Raw genomic sequence first — 18,704 nt, forward strand, 5'->3', positions numbered from 1 at the left:
TAGTACTCCATTATATTACATATTGTTCTAACATTATCTTTCATGTGTCTTCTAGGAAGAAATTCTGCTTGGTCTTGATGTATGATGACTGATAGCACTTTCTTTAAGTGTTGCGCCAGTATTGAGGCAAAAATTTTATAATCCACATTCAAAAAGGAAATTGGCTTAAAAATTTTAACATCTTTCAAATCTGCACCTTCTTTTGGGATTAAAGATATTATAGCTTCTTGCCATGAATTTGGTATTTCAGCTTCTTTTTGGATCGTTTCTAAGAGATGTTTGAATGGTATTGATATACAATCTTCGAAGGCTTTATAAAATTCTGCAGGTAGACCATCTGGACTGGGTGACTTGCCGTTCTTTTGCAGTGCTATCGCCTCTCCCAATTCTCTTATCATTATTAGCTCATTCAACACTCTCCGTTGTTCCTCTGTAAATTTGTTAAGATTATTCTGTTTAAGGTAGTTTTCTTCCTTCTGCATTTGTTTGGTTTCATAAAGCTTCTTGTAAAATTATTCCACAATCTGGCACATCTCATGTCTTTGAAATTTTTCTTTATTATTTTCATCTCTCAGCACCGGTATTATTCTTCTGGCACTTTCTTTTCTCAATCTATATGCCAACCATCTTCCCGGTTTATTAACATGTTCAAAGTAATTTTGTCTGGAATATCTCAATTTCTTCTCCACCTTCTGCAAGTAGTAAATTAAGTTGATGTTGTATTTTTTAAATTTTATTTTGATATTCCTGTTTTGTTGGTTGTGCTTTTAGATTCTTTTCCGCTTTTTCTACTTTAGTCATTAGTTTTCAGAAATTTTCCGCCTTTTCTTTCTTTTTCTTGGCATTAAATCTTGTTGCTAGCCCTCTAAAACTTGCCTTTGCAGTATCCGATATGACCTGTGTCTTCACATCTGGGGTTCTATTCTGTTTAAACAATAATTGCATTTTATTTTGGCTTCTTGAAGAAATTTTTATCTTTTAAAATTTGTGTATTTAGCCTCCATGTTCTTCTCACTTGAGGTCCCTTGAATTTTATGGTAACCGGATTATGATCTGATATCACTCTTGGCTGGATTTCAATCTCTACTAAATCTCTAATCGAATTTGTAGAGAGCCAACACAAGTCAATTCTTGACCAGGGTTGATGACTAGCAGTATAGTAAGTAAAATCTCTTGATTTTGTATATCTTGTTCACCTGGCATCGACCAGATCTAATTCCTCTGCTAGTTTAAAAAAACTTGCTGGTAGTTGGAATCCTTTAGTTTTTGTAGGCTTACATGGTTTTCTATTTAGTTTTCGATCAAAAACAAAGTCGTTAAAGACTTTTTCTTGATGCTCATTTGGCACGTAAATATTTGCCAATATTTTTTTCCCTTCTATGCTAATTTCCACAAGTAGAGTCCTTCCATCTTCTGAGGCAAATCGTAATTGTGGATTAAATTTGTTCTTTATGTAGGTTGCCACACCCCTTTTCTTTCTAGTTGGATCAGTTGCTACAAATAGATTGCCAAATTTTTTATTTTTCAAAAGATGTTGGTCCTTTGTCAGAATATGAGTTTCTTGCAGGCAAATTATATCAGTCTCCAATTTAGCTAAATATCTGAAGGCCTCCAAACCACCTCCAACAGTTATTTGTAATCCACTAAAAGGAGAATCTCTTGCAGCTGTTTTCCAGAAGAAATACCGCTGTAAAATCCAATGTTCAAAGCACTTTCCTCAGTGGATGTATTTAAGAACAACAAAGTTTTATTCACAATGCATGACTTCCTCCATTCTCGTCACCAAAACCTTCTAGGCATTTAAGACCAGCCAAGTTCTACTCAGAATGTATATCTTCTGTCCTTCTAGTAAAGCTCCATACAGCTGGCTATACGTTTGGGGACAGAATCACAGTGATTAACCTTCTCTGCTTGCCACTGCTGTTTATATTGAAAACCACCTCAAGAACTATGTCTGGGACAGCAGGACATTAATACTTTAAACAAGTAAACAAACAAATGACAAGTCCTTGAAAAAGCTACCTTTTCTAGTTTTTGAAAGACATTTATTATTATTTATTTATTACATTAAATTTCTATTCCACCCTCTCTGCAAGTGGACTCAGGGCGGCTCACAACATTCATTTTCACAAGTTAAAAACCAATAAAACATAATTACAATTTTAAATTTTTTAAAAACCATTTCATGGTGCTGTATCGCTACAATGTACAATATAGGCGGGTTCTATATGATTTCAGGTGGCAGCTCTCTCCTGTTTAAATATCAAAGGCCTGTCAAAACAATTCGGTCTTACAGGCCCTGTGGAAAGTAGAAAGATCCTGCAGGGCCCTTATGGCCTCTGGGAGAGCATTCCACAATTCTGGTGCTGCCACCGAGAAGGCCCTAGCTTGCGTCAAACGCAACCTAGCCTCCTTTGGTCCAGGGATGGACAATAGATTTTTTGTCCCTGAACGCAGTGCTCTCTGGGGAATATGTGGAGAAAAGCGGTCCCACAGATAGACAGGTCCCTGACCATAAAGGGCTTTAAAGGTCAATACCAACACCTTGAAACGGACTCAGAACACAATACGTAGCCAGTGCAGCTCTTTCAGCACTGGCTGAATGTGCTCCCATCGAGGGAGCCTCATTAACAGCCGTGTCGCAGCGTTCTGCACTAGCTGTAGTTCCCAAGTCAGCGTCAAGGGAAGCCCCATGTGGAGAGCATTACAGTGATCTATTCTTGAGGTGACCGTAGCATGGATCGCCATTGCTAAGTCGTTATGCTCTAGGAAAGGGGCCAACTGTCGCACCCACCGAAGATGAAAAAAGGCGGATCTAATAGTGGCTGCTACTTGGGCCTCCATCGTAAGGGAGGACTCAAGGAGCACGCCCAAGCTCTTGACCTTAGGGGCTGGTATTAGTGAACACCCCATCAAGAGCTGGCAGAGGGATCTCCCTCCCCTGGACCACCCCAGCTCAAGTAGAGAACCTCTGTCTTCATCGGATTCAGCTTCAACCAACTCAGCCTGAGCCAAGATGCTACGGCTTGAAGAGCCAGGTTTAGATTTTCCAGAGTACAGTCAGACTGGCCACCCATCAATAGATAGAGCTGGGTGTCGTCTGCATGTTGGTGACAACCTAGTCCATACCTCTTGACAATTTAGGCAAGGGGGCACATATAGATGTTGAATAACATTGGGGACAGAACCGCACCCTGTGGTACACCACATATAAGTGGGTGCCTATGGGATGATTCCTCCCCTATCACCACCCTTTGTCCCTGATCTTGGAGAAAGGAGGTCAACCACTGTAAGGCGGACCCCTGAATCCCCACGTCAGCAAGGCGGCTAGTCAGTAGCTGATAGTCAACCGTATCAAAGGCAGCTGACAGGTCTAATAATAACAGCACTGCTGAGCTGCCCCGATCCAGATGTCGCATGAGGTCATCTATGAGAGTGACCAGAACCGTCTCCATTCCGTGACCTGGTCGAAAGCCATACTGGAATGGATCCAGTGCAGAAGTGTCCTCCAGGAATCCTTGTAGCTGAGTTTCCACCGCCCACTCTATAAACTTACCCAAAAAGGGAAGGTTTGATACTGGCCGATAGTTCGCCATTACGGCTGGATCTGCAGATGGTTTTTTTCAAGAGGAGACGAACCACAGCCTCTTTAGGAGGTGTGGGAAAGATCCTTTCTACCAGGGATCTGTTGACAATACCTTGTAGTGGTTCACGTAGCAACGCCTGGCTAGCTTTTATAAGCCAGGATGGGCACAGGTCCAACCCACAGGTCGTAGGGCGTACAGCAAAAAGGATCCTGCCGACTTCCTCCAGGCTGAGTGGATTGAAGGAATCTAGAATTGGACCAGAAGACGCACTCAGTGCCCCGAGTTCTTTCACTGTATCAATTATGGCGGGAAGGTCGCGTCGGAGCGATGAGACCTTATCTGTGAAAAAAACTCGCAAAAGCCTCACAGCCAATTTCCAATTCTCTAATTTTTGTTTATCATGCGGTAAAGTTGTTAATGACCGAATTATACTAAACAATTGTGCTGGGTACGAGGTTGCAGATGGAATCCGGGACGCAAAGTAAGTCTTCTTTGTGGCCTGGACTGCCATCTCATAGGTCCCCATAAATGACCTATAAGATGTTCTTGTAGCTTCGTCATGAGTACATCGCCATTGTCTCTCTAGTCACCTTAATCGCCGTTTCATTGATTGCAGCTCTAGGGTATATCATGGAGCGGATCATGAACGAGGATGAGAGGATGTCGAGGGGTGATCTCGTCGATGGCTGTAGAGAGTTGGTTATTCTAGATTTCCACCAGCTCATCCGAGACACCAGAGGGTCAGGGATCCCACATAGCCATTTGAAGCTGCAAATCTGGCTTTGGGGGCGAGCTAAAACTTGCTCACCGCCTAAACGGGGTAGGGGTGGAATATCCATACGAGCCCTCAGGGCATGGCGGTCAGACCATGGCACTGCCTTGGCAGAAATCTGATCCACTACAACTCCCGCCGCAAAGTTCAGGTCTAATGTGTGCCCAGCCCAATGCATAGGCGCTGTTATATATTGAGAGAGTCCCGGTGCTGCCATGGAAAGCACTAGGTCCGTCACCCAAGTGAAAGCCACATCCTTAGCATGGACATTGAAGTCACCCAGGACTATAAGCCGAGGATGCTCCAATGCCCAGCCTGCTACAGCCTCCATCAGGGACGGTAGGGCACTGGCCAGTGCGTTAGGCAAACGGTACACCAGCCAGATTGCCAAACTCTCCCCCAAGTCCCACATCAGGCCAGCACACTCTATGCCCACGATCTTTGGCGGCGGAAGTGCCCTGAAGGAGCAATCCTCCCGTCTGAAAAAGCCCCCCCCCCGCCTGCTAGTCCAAACCTGGTGAAGAATGGAAAACACAGGCAGGGTTACTTGGGAGAGAGCAATTGTCTCCCCGTCCCGCACCCAGGTCTCCGTCATGCAAGCCAAGTCCATATTCTGCCTGATAAAAAAATTCTGCAGGACTGAGGTTTTATTAATTATGGACCTGGCATTGCACAATACCAGGGACGGAGGCGAGTGTTTCCACTTGACCCCTCTACCTGCTATCCTTGGGATGGGACACAGGCTGGAAGTGGAGCGAGCCCTCTTGTGTCTCAGTCTCCTTCCATTCCAACTTCGCCTCCTCCCACCGCCGTACTTTCCCCTCCCCAGGAGTACTGGAATCCCCTGACCTGACATTTCTTACCAATGGTCTTCACAGAGTCTCAGGTCACCAGCAGCGTGCACATTAACGTATCCTGCTCCTCCCACCCACTCACTCAACCTAATACTCTATCCACTAACATTTCTTATGACCTAGATAAAACTTATTTCTACCACTAATAATTTTATCCTACCCAATTAATTTAAAAAAAACCCTCCCCCCCGCAGTCTAATTAATTGGCAAAATTTATGTATCAATTCAATTTAGTAGATAAAATATTCAATTAGGTCCAAATACAATCAATTTACAATCAATTTTTCAATGAAAAAGGAAAAAACCTCAAGGATAAGCAATAATAAATGGGTAGGGTCATCAGTTTAGAGGCACTGCGGTATACCACAGCAGATGATTTACTAACTGGAGGACAGATTTTAAAGTGCTAATGTTCTTAAAGTTCTTAAAGTGCTGGAAGGTTTTAAAAATTAGAGCGTCTTCAAGTATCTTTAAAGTGCTGGTGCAAAGTGCAGAGGTAGTGCAGAGGTAGCAGGGTGCAAAGATAGCAGTTCCATCAAAGTGCTGGTATGTAATGCAAAGCAGCAGTTCTTTTTTAAAGTGCTGGTATAAGGTATAAGGCACAACGATAGTAGTCCTTTTGTAAAGTGCTACTGCAAGATACCAGAGTAACAATTCCTTTTGATGATACGTCTCCATCCGCATCACATTAGCTGCCGGGTTAGGCCAGCCTCTGTCCCCCCCCGGGGGCCGGGGCGCCCCACCCCCTGGCTCGGATTTTTTTGCTGGTTCTCCACCAGCTCCTCGTTCTTTCCACCTGAAGGCCCAAAGTCTTCGCTCCTCTGCACCTCCACTCCCCGTCATTGCACTCTCTCGACTCGCCACTCCTACCTCCCCAGCGATTCCAGGCTCCGACCACTCCGGCAGCCCCCCGCCATGGGTCCAGGCCGGCACCGCACCAACAAACACTCCACCGCTAACACTGACATACCACCAGCTCCCTGCTTGCTTCGCTGACTCTCTGCCCTCGCCGCCCGGTCAATTGCTCACCCCGGGCCACAGACCGCGGCGGCTGCAGCTTCTTGCCCTAATCTCAAGCCAGCATTCCACGCCGAATGCTCTGTTCGGCTGGTCTCTGGGGCTCCTTTTCAAACTGTCTCCCTATGCCCCATCACCAATGCATCTCCAGGCAAGCCCTCCGCTCTTCCAAAAACTGGTAAGTAGGTTCAGGGCAGGTTTTACGTCTTATGTTGTTTTATGTTTTTTCCTCAGAGCCTCAGCACCTAGGCTCTTGCATGTGCCGCCATCTTGGATCTTCCTGACATTATTGATCTGTTTTCATCTTGGTCCATATCCAGAGCCATATGGCTAATTTCACAGACCACCAAGCAAAACAATCAAGCAAAACACATCTAGTCACACAGTTTGGGATGACTGCTGGGACAGAACATGCCTGCTTTGACCTGCAGGTGCCATTTCCATCCTGCCCTCCTAGGGATTCCCAACTCTCTTGAGGGGCTTTTTTTAAAAAAACTCTCAAGTAGCTGCTACTACCACCTGACCAATATAGGGATTTCCCACTTAGAGGATCAGGGCTTTCAGCTCCCCTTCCCGGTTCTGAGGCCCTGACTCTGTGTTTCCCACTGTCCTGTGCATGGCTACCATGCCTGGTGCACCCCTGGGGTAACAGCCCATTGCCAGCTGCTTTCCTTTCCTCCTTCTTTTAAAATAGCATGTCTGAGATAGTGGAAGTCTAGGTGGTACAAAGAACCACTACCAGCATCCAAAGTTATAAAGTATTTATTAAAAAGAAAATGTTTATAAGCTTACTTTTAGCACAACACCAGATTTGAGCAAGGGAAACCACATATCCTCTGTCCCTGTCTCTATACATGTCCTAGCTGATGGTAAAATCTAGGATAGTCTCATTAGCTTAGTTCTCTATGGAATTTCCATTACTTTCAGGCTCCCTTCAGATGTCCAGTCCAACCACATGGTCCACATGACTGTCTGCACAACTGCCAAGGACTATTTCATTTGTAGGTTCCCCCTCACTACCTCTCTTATTCTACTTGCTAGACAGAGTAGGGGTGCTGCAGTGAACCAAACTTTGGTTTAGGATTTGCTGATGTTGGCCAGGAAATGGGGAGATAAAGGGGGAGGGGAAAATATGATGCCACATATTTATTATTCATTACACCAGAGGAACCAGCTGGGTCTGAATCTTTCCTCATTTCCTGCAGACAGGTTAGGTAAAGATAACAGACCGCCCTTTTTTTGCTTCAAAATAAATCCTGGTCAGAATAGTTCAGCAAAACAAAATGATAGATCACCTTAAATCAGTGATTTACTTATTGTTTCTGTATCTAATCAAACAGATCTCTTGATCTAGTCTAGGGAACATGATTCATACTTCCCTCATCCCCTTCCACAGCCAGAAGAAATGACTGAAATAAATACACACAGATCTGCAGCACCACTGGAAATGAATGGACTATGAAAAACACAAAGTCAGGCTGGCGAACTCCTCAAATACCCTGCTTCAAATGCCATTAATGAAGGGTGACTGAAAAGTGACTCCACTACAAAGATGTTATCACGAGGCTAGTTCCTTGTGTGATAACAGAAACTACAGCCCTTATCAGACGTTATTTCAATATGCGCAAGAGAGGTGGGGAGGGGCATCATGCAGGCTGTTCTGCTCCTGACCTCTAAATGTTGATTATTAAGTTGGAGCATACAGTACACTACATTCTGCTCCCCACATACATGCTGAAGTAATGCGCCATGACGCTAGTAAGGCGCATAATATGATTTCCTTTTTTTATAAATATGGCAGAAGTAGATGTTGGGCCTTTGACAGCCCAGTAAAAGAAAAAGGGGAGCCCAAGTGCAAAGCAAACATCATCTAAGGCAGGTTTTCAAAAACTCAGTCCTAAGAAACTCGCACATCATTCTGATCCTGCTCTATTTTGTAACTTCCTTGACAGTAGAGAAACATTTGGAAGAAGAACTGTACTTCAGCTGTACGTGACCACAAGAGAGTGCTCTTATAAAGATGGCATATTACTCATGGAGCACACTTTTCTTTTTGCCTCTGAGGCAGGGGTGACCAAACTGTGGCTCGGGAGCCTCATGTGGCTCTTTCACACATATTGTGTGGCTCTCAAAGTGGCCACTGCCCCACTGGCCAGCATGGAGAAGGCATTTCTCTCTTTAAATCAGTTCTCCAAGCTAAGTCAGCTGGCAGCTTGGAGAATGCATCTAAAGATAAAGTTGCTTTCTTTCAATTTCTCTCTCCCACCATCTATCTGCTTTCCTTCCTTCAATCCTTGTGGCTTCTCAAACATCTAGTGTTCATGCCTTGTGGCTCTCTAGCATGTTTATTCTACGTAGTTCTTAAGCAATTTTGGCCACCTCTGCTCTGAGGGCATGACAGCATTCTAGAGTAAGAGAGGAAATGCACAGCATGGTTTGAACTGCCAAAGTGGAGTGGGAGGTGCTGAAAAAGCAGTTATCCCAAGCTCCTTTCACATACATTTTATTGTTTTGAGTTCAGCCACTGTGGGCTATACTTAATTTTTTTTTGGCCTAAAAATCAGGCTCAAAAATAGACAACTCTTGTTGTAATAAGGGTGTGCAGACAGATGTGCTTTCCTTGACTGCTGAGCCTGCTGGGAAAATGTATTCACTAGTCTCCACCCATATGTTAAAATTTCCCTAGAGAACTGGCCACTTCAGGAGGAAGCCATCTCTTCATATGAACATATGTAGCTGCCTTATACTGAATCAGACCTTTGGCCCATCAAAGTCAGTATTGTCTTCTCAGACTAGCAGCGGCTCTCCAGGATCTCAAGCTGAGGTTTTTCATGCCTACTTGCCTTGACCCTTTTTTGGAGATGCCAGGGATTGAACCTGGGACCTTCTGCTTCCCAAGCAGATGCTCTACCACTGAGCCACCGTCCCTCCCCCAAGTAGGGTTACCCTCTTCTGCTGATTACTCTTCCTGTTTCTGCTAGCCATCGAAAGTGCTGATTGGCTGAAACCTGAAATGTCACTGTGTAATCCTAAACAGAATTACACCCTTCTAAATTTATTCTAAAGTCAATGGTCTTAAAAGGTATAATTCTGCATAAGATGGCACTGAAAGTCTCTCTCTCTCCCCAGGGAGCATTCAAACAGCTACTAATAAGGTCCTGAACAAATATTCAAGTGATGGAATGTTCATGCTTTTAAAAGTTCTGTCTGTCTGTCTCTCTGTCGTTACAATCCAAGACTAGGAATCGATATCATCCCAAAACATAAACATTAGCTGCATGTCATGAATGTACTGAAAATAAATATATATTTGTTAAAAGAAAATTTGTTAAAACAAAACCATATTCCTCTGCCTGATTAAACATGCCAAGGCACAAAATCTAGCTACCTTAAAGGTAGTTTCATTATAACAATTGGCAAAAAGTAGTGTCAAATTGATTGGATCTGCCTGGATAATTGGAAATATTGGAAAGATATACATATTCCAAATGTTCTGGTAAAACTGGCAATGTAAGAGGACATGATCAATTGTTTCTTCTATTCCAGATTGGCATGGACAGAGACATTTCACATATGGGGTGCATGCATATCTCCCTTCAAAAAGGGCATTAAATTGAACCATACTAAAAGTGCTGCAACGTTTGGGGAATTCCAATCTATAGAGATAGCTAGATGGATCAAAAATTTGGTTGCAGTTCCCCACTGCCAGGGCAGAGTAGGCTTGTAATCTGTCCACTTGAAGGTGTCCTACCGTCTTTGCTTGATTATTGCTTTAGCTCCTTGGTAACCAACGTTCAAAAGAGCTGTGCAGGAGAAACCCAGAAGTTACAGTTTGTCCTCTATTGCCCTCACCCACCATGAACAAAAGCTATCTAAAAAAAATTAGAGAAGTAAATCTGGGAAAGGGGAGGGGGGTAGCTTAAAAGCCAGAAAAGTATAGCTTGAAACTAGACCATGCTTCTAAATTTACCAGGCCTGTCTCTAGCTTGAGCATGACACTGTATACATGCCAGGGTACTCCAAATAGGGATCTTAGAAATTTGAACTGAATTACTTCCAATTTAAGGAATCATTATACAGGCAAAACTGTGATCCATACACAAGTCTGAGACACCATCTTGACCTGAAAGACTTTCAATGTGTGTGAATTCCTGTTATTCCAGCAATGGCTGCTTACAGCAGGGAGGTAAGGAAAAAATACTGAATCCATGTTGCATCTGCTGATTGGAACATCTGCTAAACAAGTAGTGACTAAAGTGGGGGGAGCCAGCCTCAAGTTGATCAAACCCTGATTTCAAGGTACTTCTGTTATCAGCCTAAATTCAAAAGCAGCAACTAGGAAAGATCAGACACTTTAAGCTTACTAACCTTATGACACGGAAACCAGAAAATTTAAACCAGCAAGTTTCATTTCTCATTGTCAGCACCACACAAGTAATTTGCTATTTAAACTTAGAGGCAATTTTTTTTTAAATTTGGGTTTAAAAATGCAAATGTGATGCAGCTCTTCAAGACTTCATGATGAAAACCTTGATGGCTTACTGAGTTTTGTTGACTTCCCAGGAGGATCTTGATGATACTTGATCAATAAAAATGAGTTTGTTGCTATGGCAGAAACTCAAAGCATCAAAATTCTGGTCCTTAGGAGGTACTCCATTATAGAGGAGAAATCCTTCCAAACAGTATCTACCTTGCCTTCCCAAGATGGAGTGAGCCAATGAGAAAATTGCAGGGGCTACAACCTTACTGCCAAGTACATGAAATCTGGACAAACTTAAAACAAGCAGTTTAAAGTCTAGATGTACAAAATGTCGGGGGGGGGGGGGTTGCCTAATTTGATGCCAACAAGTCTCAAAAGGCCAGTATAAGATGTTTTGAAATAATCAGCACAGTTATGCATAAGGATTCATGGTCAGCTAGGCAAACAGTAGTGATTCTGAGCTAGTAGAATGAAATGATAAAATAATAATTTCTAAAAGATCTAATAGAAAGAACATACTTATAACCAGTGTTCCCTCTAAGTTGAGTTAGTGTGAGCTAGCTCACAGTTTTTTAGCCTGCGGCTCACACATTTTTGTCTTAGCTCAGGAAAAATGGCTCCAGAGCAAAGTAATTCATGCAGTAGCTCACAATTTTATCGCCAGTAGCTCACAACTTTATTCCAGTAGCTCACAAAGTAAAATTTTTGCCCACAAGACTCCACAGCTTAGAGGGAACACTGTTCATAACCTACAACCATTATATTTTGCTGCTACAGTTCCTCACAAAACTACTTAGGGGATAAGGAACCAAAAATAACAATAGTTGTGATTTTTGCCATTGTTGCCTCCAATGTCAAGCTAAAATGAATAAAAACTCTCAAAGGTAAATGACTTTTCAATCTATAATCTCTGCACGATTAAAGATTAATTTAAATAATTTAAATAACTATTAAAATATATTTAAATAAAATATAATTCATGTTTATGGCTAGACAGATTGTAACTGTGCGTACATTGATTAAGCTTCCGTGAGGCTTTCTGTTGCATAGAGGAAGCTGTTACTGGAACTTTTTACATCTGAAAATTTACTTCAGATTCCTCTGGCCTTTGGCTAGTGCAATAAATAACTATTCTACTCCCATTACTCACTCTGAAGACTTCAGATAAATTTCTTTCAGCAAGACCTTGAGAACTACTGGGGGATCCTGGGCCATGCAAAGGCAGCCTCCCTCTGATGCCACAGCTGGCCTGAGTGCATCACTGGCCCTTTCTTCTACATTGTTCTCAAGAAATCAGATAATAATCTCATTTTATTTGCTATCACAGGCAACAACGGTCCTTCCCCATCTCTCCAAACAGGAGATGTAAGCTGTATAGAAATCAAGGGGTGGGGAGCATTCTTGAGAGGAGGCTATTCCTGGAATCCATCCGGCTGCTTGCCAGTTCTCTATCACCTTTCTGGAATGTGGGGAGGATCTACAGTGGTTTCATCTTGAACATTCGTCTCTCTCACCCCGCAAGCTGCATTCACTCACTTCTCCCTGCTCTTTGCTCTTACCCTCTGGAGGTCTCCTTTGTCCAGTCCCAGCTGCCCTTGACCAACTGCCCATCAGCTCCCTTGGTTCTCCCACTATCCCCTTCCACTTACATATTCAGTTCCCCATTCCTCCTCAACCACAGCAGGGTCTTCTGTTTTTCACATTCTCTTCCCCAAGGCTCTCTTTATGCCTAAAGCCCTCCTTACTTTTTCTCCGTCATTGTTGCTTTCAAATACTTACTCATTCTTGTTTTGTTCACTTCTACTACACCCCCATAGTTAACCTTTGCTTTATATGCCTTATCTCATTGCCATTTCCTCACCATTCTCTTTCCCAGTGTCTTTCCCCCTCCTTTTCTACCTGACATGCCCCTTTTATAGAGCCTCGATTCATTTTTTCCTGTGAACCTCATTACTAGCATAGTTAAACTTTTATGGTAATCACTGTTGTCCTCAGAGAAGAGTCCATAGAGGTGCCCACAGAGTCAAGCCACCCTCCTTGCAGTCACTTCAAAACATGCAGTCTAAATCTGCCAGGTGACTTTGAAGATGAGAATGATACATGCATGTGCTCACATTTGTCCCCAAAGTTTACATTTCTTCGATACTCTTCTTCCCAAGCCTACTTTTTCTCATCTTTGTTAACCTTAAATCTATTGATGTAGAGAGAACATATATTTACAAACTTGGGGAAATGCCTAAGTTTGCAGAAAAATCTGCAAAGTTTAAAAAATAGAAGGGGGGTTAAATTCCCCTTAAACAGAGGACCATTCTGTAAGCTTGCATGACCAAGTGCTCATCAGCTGCTGCATGTGTAAGACAGAACAGATGGAGGAGAACCAGCAGTGCTACCTAAGCAAGACTGGCAGAGGAGGCAGTGGTGCTGGAGGTCGGCAAAGGGAAAGTGGGACTCAGTACCACCTTCCTACCAACACTCTCGTCTACAAGAGGGGCAAACAGAGGGCAGGGGTAGAGGTCATTGCCCCTGCCACCCCCACCCCCATGTAAGCCAGACTGGCAGCTGGGGGAGGGAAGAGCAGTGTTGATGCAGACAGGTGACCCAGAGGGTGAGTGGCTGGCCTGGGGGGGCAAGTGGAGAGGAAGGAAGGGATCTCCCACATGCATCTTACAAGTCACCTCTTGTAAACATTATTAGTCTGTAGTAGTAAAAAGTAATTATTACTGAAAAATATGTACAAGAGGAGGTGGCTGTCACCTAAGCTAGCTTCTAATTTCTTTAGAGGAAAACACAGATCTGAGAGCAGTGAACAGAAAGTGAAAGCAGGCAAAGTATTATTCTCTCAGCTGGGTGGAGGTTGCCTGTAGCAACAAGGATTTATTCTATACTCACAGTTCCTTGTAGTTAGCATCATATAGAGTCGCCCACTTGTTCTGCTGATGTGGCTGCCATTTTATAGACTGGTAGTTGGGATCTAGGTACGAGCCATTCAAACTGTCATTGTCCTGAATCAGGCCTGTGACAACAGGAAAAGGAGATGTTTAATGGCCATTAAACCAACACATGCTTGGCCTGCTGCTGTAAGGAAGTTATTTCCTATCCTGCCCTAGTAAAGTTCACTTGCCATGAGGTATTCCCATAAACACCAATTATCTTGCAACATTTCTAACCTAGGAACAAGGACTTTTTCTTTCATTCTCTTGTTTTTTGATTGCTGAGAACTCTCTTCTTCCACTGCCAGTTTGCCACAACAGATCATTCCCACCCTGAAGACGCACTGGCATTCTGCTAACTCCATGCTGGCATTTCCCCATCCGTGCTGAGAAGCTTCTCCCTTTTGGGAATGTGAACAATATCTGAATACTGATAATACTACAAGGAAGCAAGGGCAAAGACCACATACCTGGTGAGAGTGCTCCCTGCTGATGCCATGGAGGTGTTTGGCCTCTGTCAGGGTTGAGTGGCACAGACCCTGTACCTGGCTCTTGCTTTATCAGCCCATTGAGCATCTGGGCATTAAGGGTACTTGGGGGAGACTCTGAATGTTTCCTCTTCTTGGCAGGGTGTACTGGAAGGCTGTGGGGACCAAAAGCATACATTGAGACAGAAGGTGGCTGGCAAGAGAACATTTCGGGGGCCACATTTTCCCATTAATATGAGAAAAAGGGCCAAAAGATTCTAATGAGAACACAAAGAGAGCATTAACAGGCTATCCCATATTTTCTGTGGGCATACAGCAAGACACAGATGAACTGTCATCTGCTTAAGTTTGTGTCAAGATGAGATATTGATTCCAACCCATCAGAGATCATCTCTCTATCACTCTCTGACCCTGCAGGCCCCACAAGGAATATCATAGTGCCATGGAGTCCTACAGTTGGAAAGGGCCTGATAAGCTGTCTGTTTTAAAACCTTGGCTTAATGCAGGAAATCTAAAGCTAGCATATTCGTGGCAGATGAATACCTAGCCTCTGTTTGAAAAGGCTGATCTGCTGAACTGCTCTTACTATTCAGAAGATTCTCAGTGCAATGGATGCTCACATGTTTGAATATTCCTCCATACAAAAACTTCTCTGTACACAGAAAGCCAGCAGATCAGGGAACAAGCTGGTGTAATTCTAGTGTAGTGTAGACTTACATCCTCCTAAATCTACCAAAGTCAGTGGGTTTAAAGACGGTGTCACTCTGCTTAGGACCGCACTGTTATCCTTTAACATCTGGTTTTCCACCTGAGGGAGCTTTTTGTACAGAGGAACATGTAATAATGTGAATCCAAATGTGAGATTTCTACCTGCATGGTCCTTTACAGGAAAAGCAGCTTCTGAGCAATGACAATATAAAAAGGAGAAATCTGCCCGCCCTCCCCCCAAAACCCACTTTCCCCTACATGAGTTTTCAAACACATGTTTGAAGCACAGAAGTGGTAAATGGGAAACAAGTTAAATTCACACCACTCCACCTCAAAACTGTGTGTGTTGGGGGGAGCTATCAGAAGTTTGTTACCTGTATGTATATGCAACCTCTAGTTCAGCCCTGAATAACTAATATTGTAAATAATTAAATGGGCCTTTGAAGTTAACATGCCCATCAAAAGCACAAATCCCTTTACTTTAGAAAAGGGAAAAGACAGTATTGTGGGTAACTTGTTACAGTTATGAGTTATTTAAGAGCAGAAAGTGCTCTTAAAATCTCCTTTTTTTGTAATTTAATCTTGAATGTATCCAAGAACAGGCTTTAAGCGGAATTGAAAACACCACCTTTCCCCTTGCTCCATTCCAGCAATGAAATCTTTTGTTCTGGCATTATGATGCCACCTAACAGCGGCACTCTGGTGACCACTGTGTAAAATGATGGGCAGGGAGACAGAAGAGATTAGAACATAGTATCTTACAATAGCAGACTGGACAGGGTAGTCTTTAGATCCCTCCTCTGATTACCCTTGCAAAAAAAATACCCTCCGTTTTCACAAGTTTAAGGACAGGGAAGGGGCGGTGAAGTGCCTCCCCGGCTCTTTAAAGGTCGACCCCCCCCCTGCCAATCAGCTGCTCAGTGGAGGAAACTGCAGCAGCAGTGGCGAGTGACCTGCTGAAAAAGCGCCACCGCCCTTTCTTCTTCTCCACTTCCTTCCCATGCCCAGGAAGGAAGTGGGGAGGAGGCAAGGGCAGCTGGCTTCTTCAGCGGGTCACTGGCTGCTGCTGCCGTGGTTTCCGCTGCCGATCAGTTAATAGGCAGCGGCGGGGGTGGTGGGGGGTGTTGGACTTTAAAAAGCCCAGGAGGTGCTTCACCGCCCCTTCCCAAGCCTTAGACTAGTGAAAACGGAGGGAGGAGCAGGCACTGCAAGGGGTAGCAGGGAGGAGGAGGCATCGCAGGGGGAGGACAAATTCGGTGCCCCAACCCTGCCAGCCCTGGGGCTGCTGTGGGCGGACTGGCCCTGGGGCTGGTCCCTGGGTTGGGGGCCACTCCTCTAAGGGATCACCATAAGTCAGCTGTGACTCAATGGTAAAAAAATGCTCATAGGTATGCGTTATTAGAAAATACAAAGAAACTGATTATTATATTTTCCTGGTATCTCTATTTGCTTCTCCATCTTTTTACTTTCCTTGGTGGTGGAAAGTGTGGGTTTTCATGGCAAGTGACAAATAGAGTACCATTGCTGGCCTCTGTGTAGTAACCCTGAACTTCCTTGGTGGTCTCCCGTCCAAGCACTCTCCACAATTGACCCTTCTTAGCTTCCAAGATCTGATAAGAGCAACCTAGATAAGAGAGGTTGAAGGAGCTGGACATGTTTAGCCTGGAGAGGAGGTGGCTGAGATGTGATATGATCACCATCTTCAAGTACTTGAAGGGCTGTCATATAGAGGATTATGTGGAATTGTTTTCTGTGGTCCCAGAAGGTAGGACCAGAACCAACGGGTTGAAATTAAATCAAAGGAGTTTCCGCTCAACATCAGGAAGAATTTCCTGACTGTTAGAGTGGTTCCTCCGTGGAACAGGCTTCCTCAGTAGGTGGTGGGCCCTCCTTCTTTGGAAGTTTTTACAGAGGCCATCTGACAACAATGAGGATCCTGTGAATTTAGGGGGCGGTATTTGTGAATTTCCTGCATTGTGCAGAGGGTTGGACTAGATGACCCTGAGATCCCTTCCAACTCTATGATTCTAGCCTGGGCTACCTAGGCCAGGGTTTTTACATTTATTATTTATTTAGTTAGTTAGTTAGATTTATATCCCACCCATTCTAAGAAGACTCAAGGTGGCTAACAGCATAACAATATTAAAACACTAAACCATAAACCAATAAGTCAGATAAAATCACAATGGTGCTACTTCATCTATTCAGGCAAGATCTTATAATATTCTCCTTTCTCCAAAGCAGTCAGATCCTAGACAGGTGAACATAAGAACATAACAGAAGCCATGTTGGATCAGGCCAATGGCCCATCCAGTCCAACACTCTGTGTCACACAGTGGCCAATATATGTGTGTGTGTGTATACACACACACACACACACACACACACACACACACATATATATATACTGTGGCTAATAGCCACTGATGGACCTCTGTTCCATATTTTTATCCAATCTCCTCTTAAAGCTGGCTATGCTTGTAGCCGCCACCACCTCCTGTGGCAGTGAATTCCTGATGTTAATCACCCTTTGGGTGAAGAAGTACTTCCTTTTATCCGTTTTAACCTGACTGCTCAGCAATTTCATTGAATACCCACGAGTTTTTATATTGTGAGAAAGGGAGAAAAGTACTTCTTTCTCTACTTTCTGTGGTACTGATAGATCCAGGTGAGGTGGCGGCCCTCTCCTGTTTAAATATCATATACCATTCGAAACAGTTCAGTCTTGCAGGCCCTGCGGAACTGCGATAAGTCCTGTAGGGCCCTGATAGCTTCTGGGAGGGAGTTCCAGCTTGTTGGGATTGCCACCAAGAAGACTCTTGCTCTGGTGCTATTTAGCCTAGGCTCTTTTAGCCCAGAGACAGCCAAAAGATTTTGAGAACTTGATCAAAGTGCTTCTCTTATGTTCAAATGTGGGGCAAGGCAGTCCTGCAGATATATGGTGCTAGGCCATATAGCGCTTTTGAAGGTTAATACCAGAACCTTGAAACAGACCCAGTATGCAACAGGCAGCCAGTGCAGTGCCCTCAGCACAGGTTGGCTGTGCTCCTGCTGAGGAAACCCCATTAGTAGCCTGGCTGCAGCATTCTGCACCAGCTGCAGCTTCCGAATCTGAGTCAAGGGCAGCCCCATATAGAAGGTGTTACAGTAATTGATTCTCAAGGTGACCGAGGCATGGCTCACCATTGCTAAGTCACCGCGTTCAAGGCAGGGGACCAACTGCCGTACTTACCAAAGATGGTAAAAAGCAGCTCTGGCCGTGGCTGCTACTTGGGCCTCCATAGTTGAGGGTTCCAAGAGCACTCCCAAGCTCTTAACCCTCGGCGCTGATGTCAATGGCACCCCATTGAAGATTGGTAAAGGGTTCACCCTTCCCAGGCTGCTGCGACTTAGATAGAGAACCTTCATCTTTGTCGGATTCAGTTTTAAACGACTCAACTTTTATCATAAAATTGCAGCTTTTATCGTAAAACTGAACATGACTTTCGATCATGTTACCTCTGGGTATCATTACTTCACGGAATCAATGTATTTTTGACAAATCCCAAGGCACTTAAAGTAATTTATTGTGTGACCCAAAGTAGAGAATAGCATAAAGAAGGAAGCAGGGACGAGGACATAATTTGATCTAGTGTGCTTCTCTGAAGCACTGATTGTGGGTGTCCATTATGAAAGGCAGGTTGCTTCTGCAATCAGGACACCTTTTCAAAAAGGTGAGCCACTCAGATGAGGAAAACAAAATGAACAGGCTGCTAAGAAAAAATGTGAGGACAAAGTCCACACAGACAGAATATTTAGGGGAAGCCACAACAGCTAAATATAATGATTCTGCAGTATGGTTCTGCATTCTCAAATTCAGAACCACAAT

The 18,704-nt window shown here is 43.9% G+C and overlaps 1 protein-coding gene across 3 annotated transcripts in view; it reads right to left on the reverse strand.

Annotated features, from left to right (window-relative positions):
* The window catches only part of MYRF (myelin regulatory factor), a 176,155-nt gene that overhangs the window by 63,207 nt on the left and 94,244 nt on the right, over positions 1 to 18,704 (reverse strand). For all 3 annotated transcript variants that reach the window (XM_060263182.1, XM_060263179.1, XM_060263181.1), the window contains 2 exons: positions 14,111 to 14,283; positions 13,600 to 13,723 (listed from right to left, as the gene is read on the reverse strand). In XM_060263182.1, the coding sequence (XP_060119165.1) occupies positions 13,600 to 13,723; positions 14,111 to 14,283 (297 nt within the window). The remainder of the gene's footprint in view (positions 1 to 13,599; positions 13,724 to 14,110; positions 14,284 to 18,704) is intronic.

Source organism: Heteronotia binoei, chromosome 21 (genome assembly GCF_032191835.1).
Source record: "Heteronotia binoei isolate CCM8104 ecotype False Entrance Well chromosome 21, APGP_CSIRO_Hbin_v1, whole genome shotgun sequence".
Lineage (NCBI taxonomy): Eukaryota > Metazoa > Chordata > Lepidosauria > Squamata > Gekkonidae > Heteronotia > Heteronotia binoei.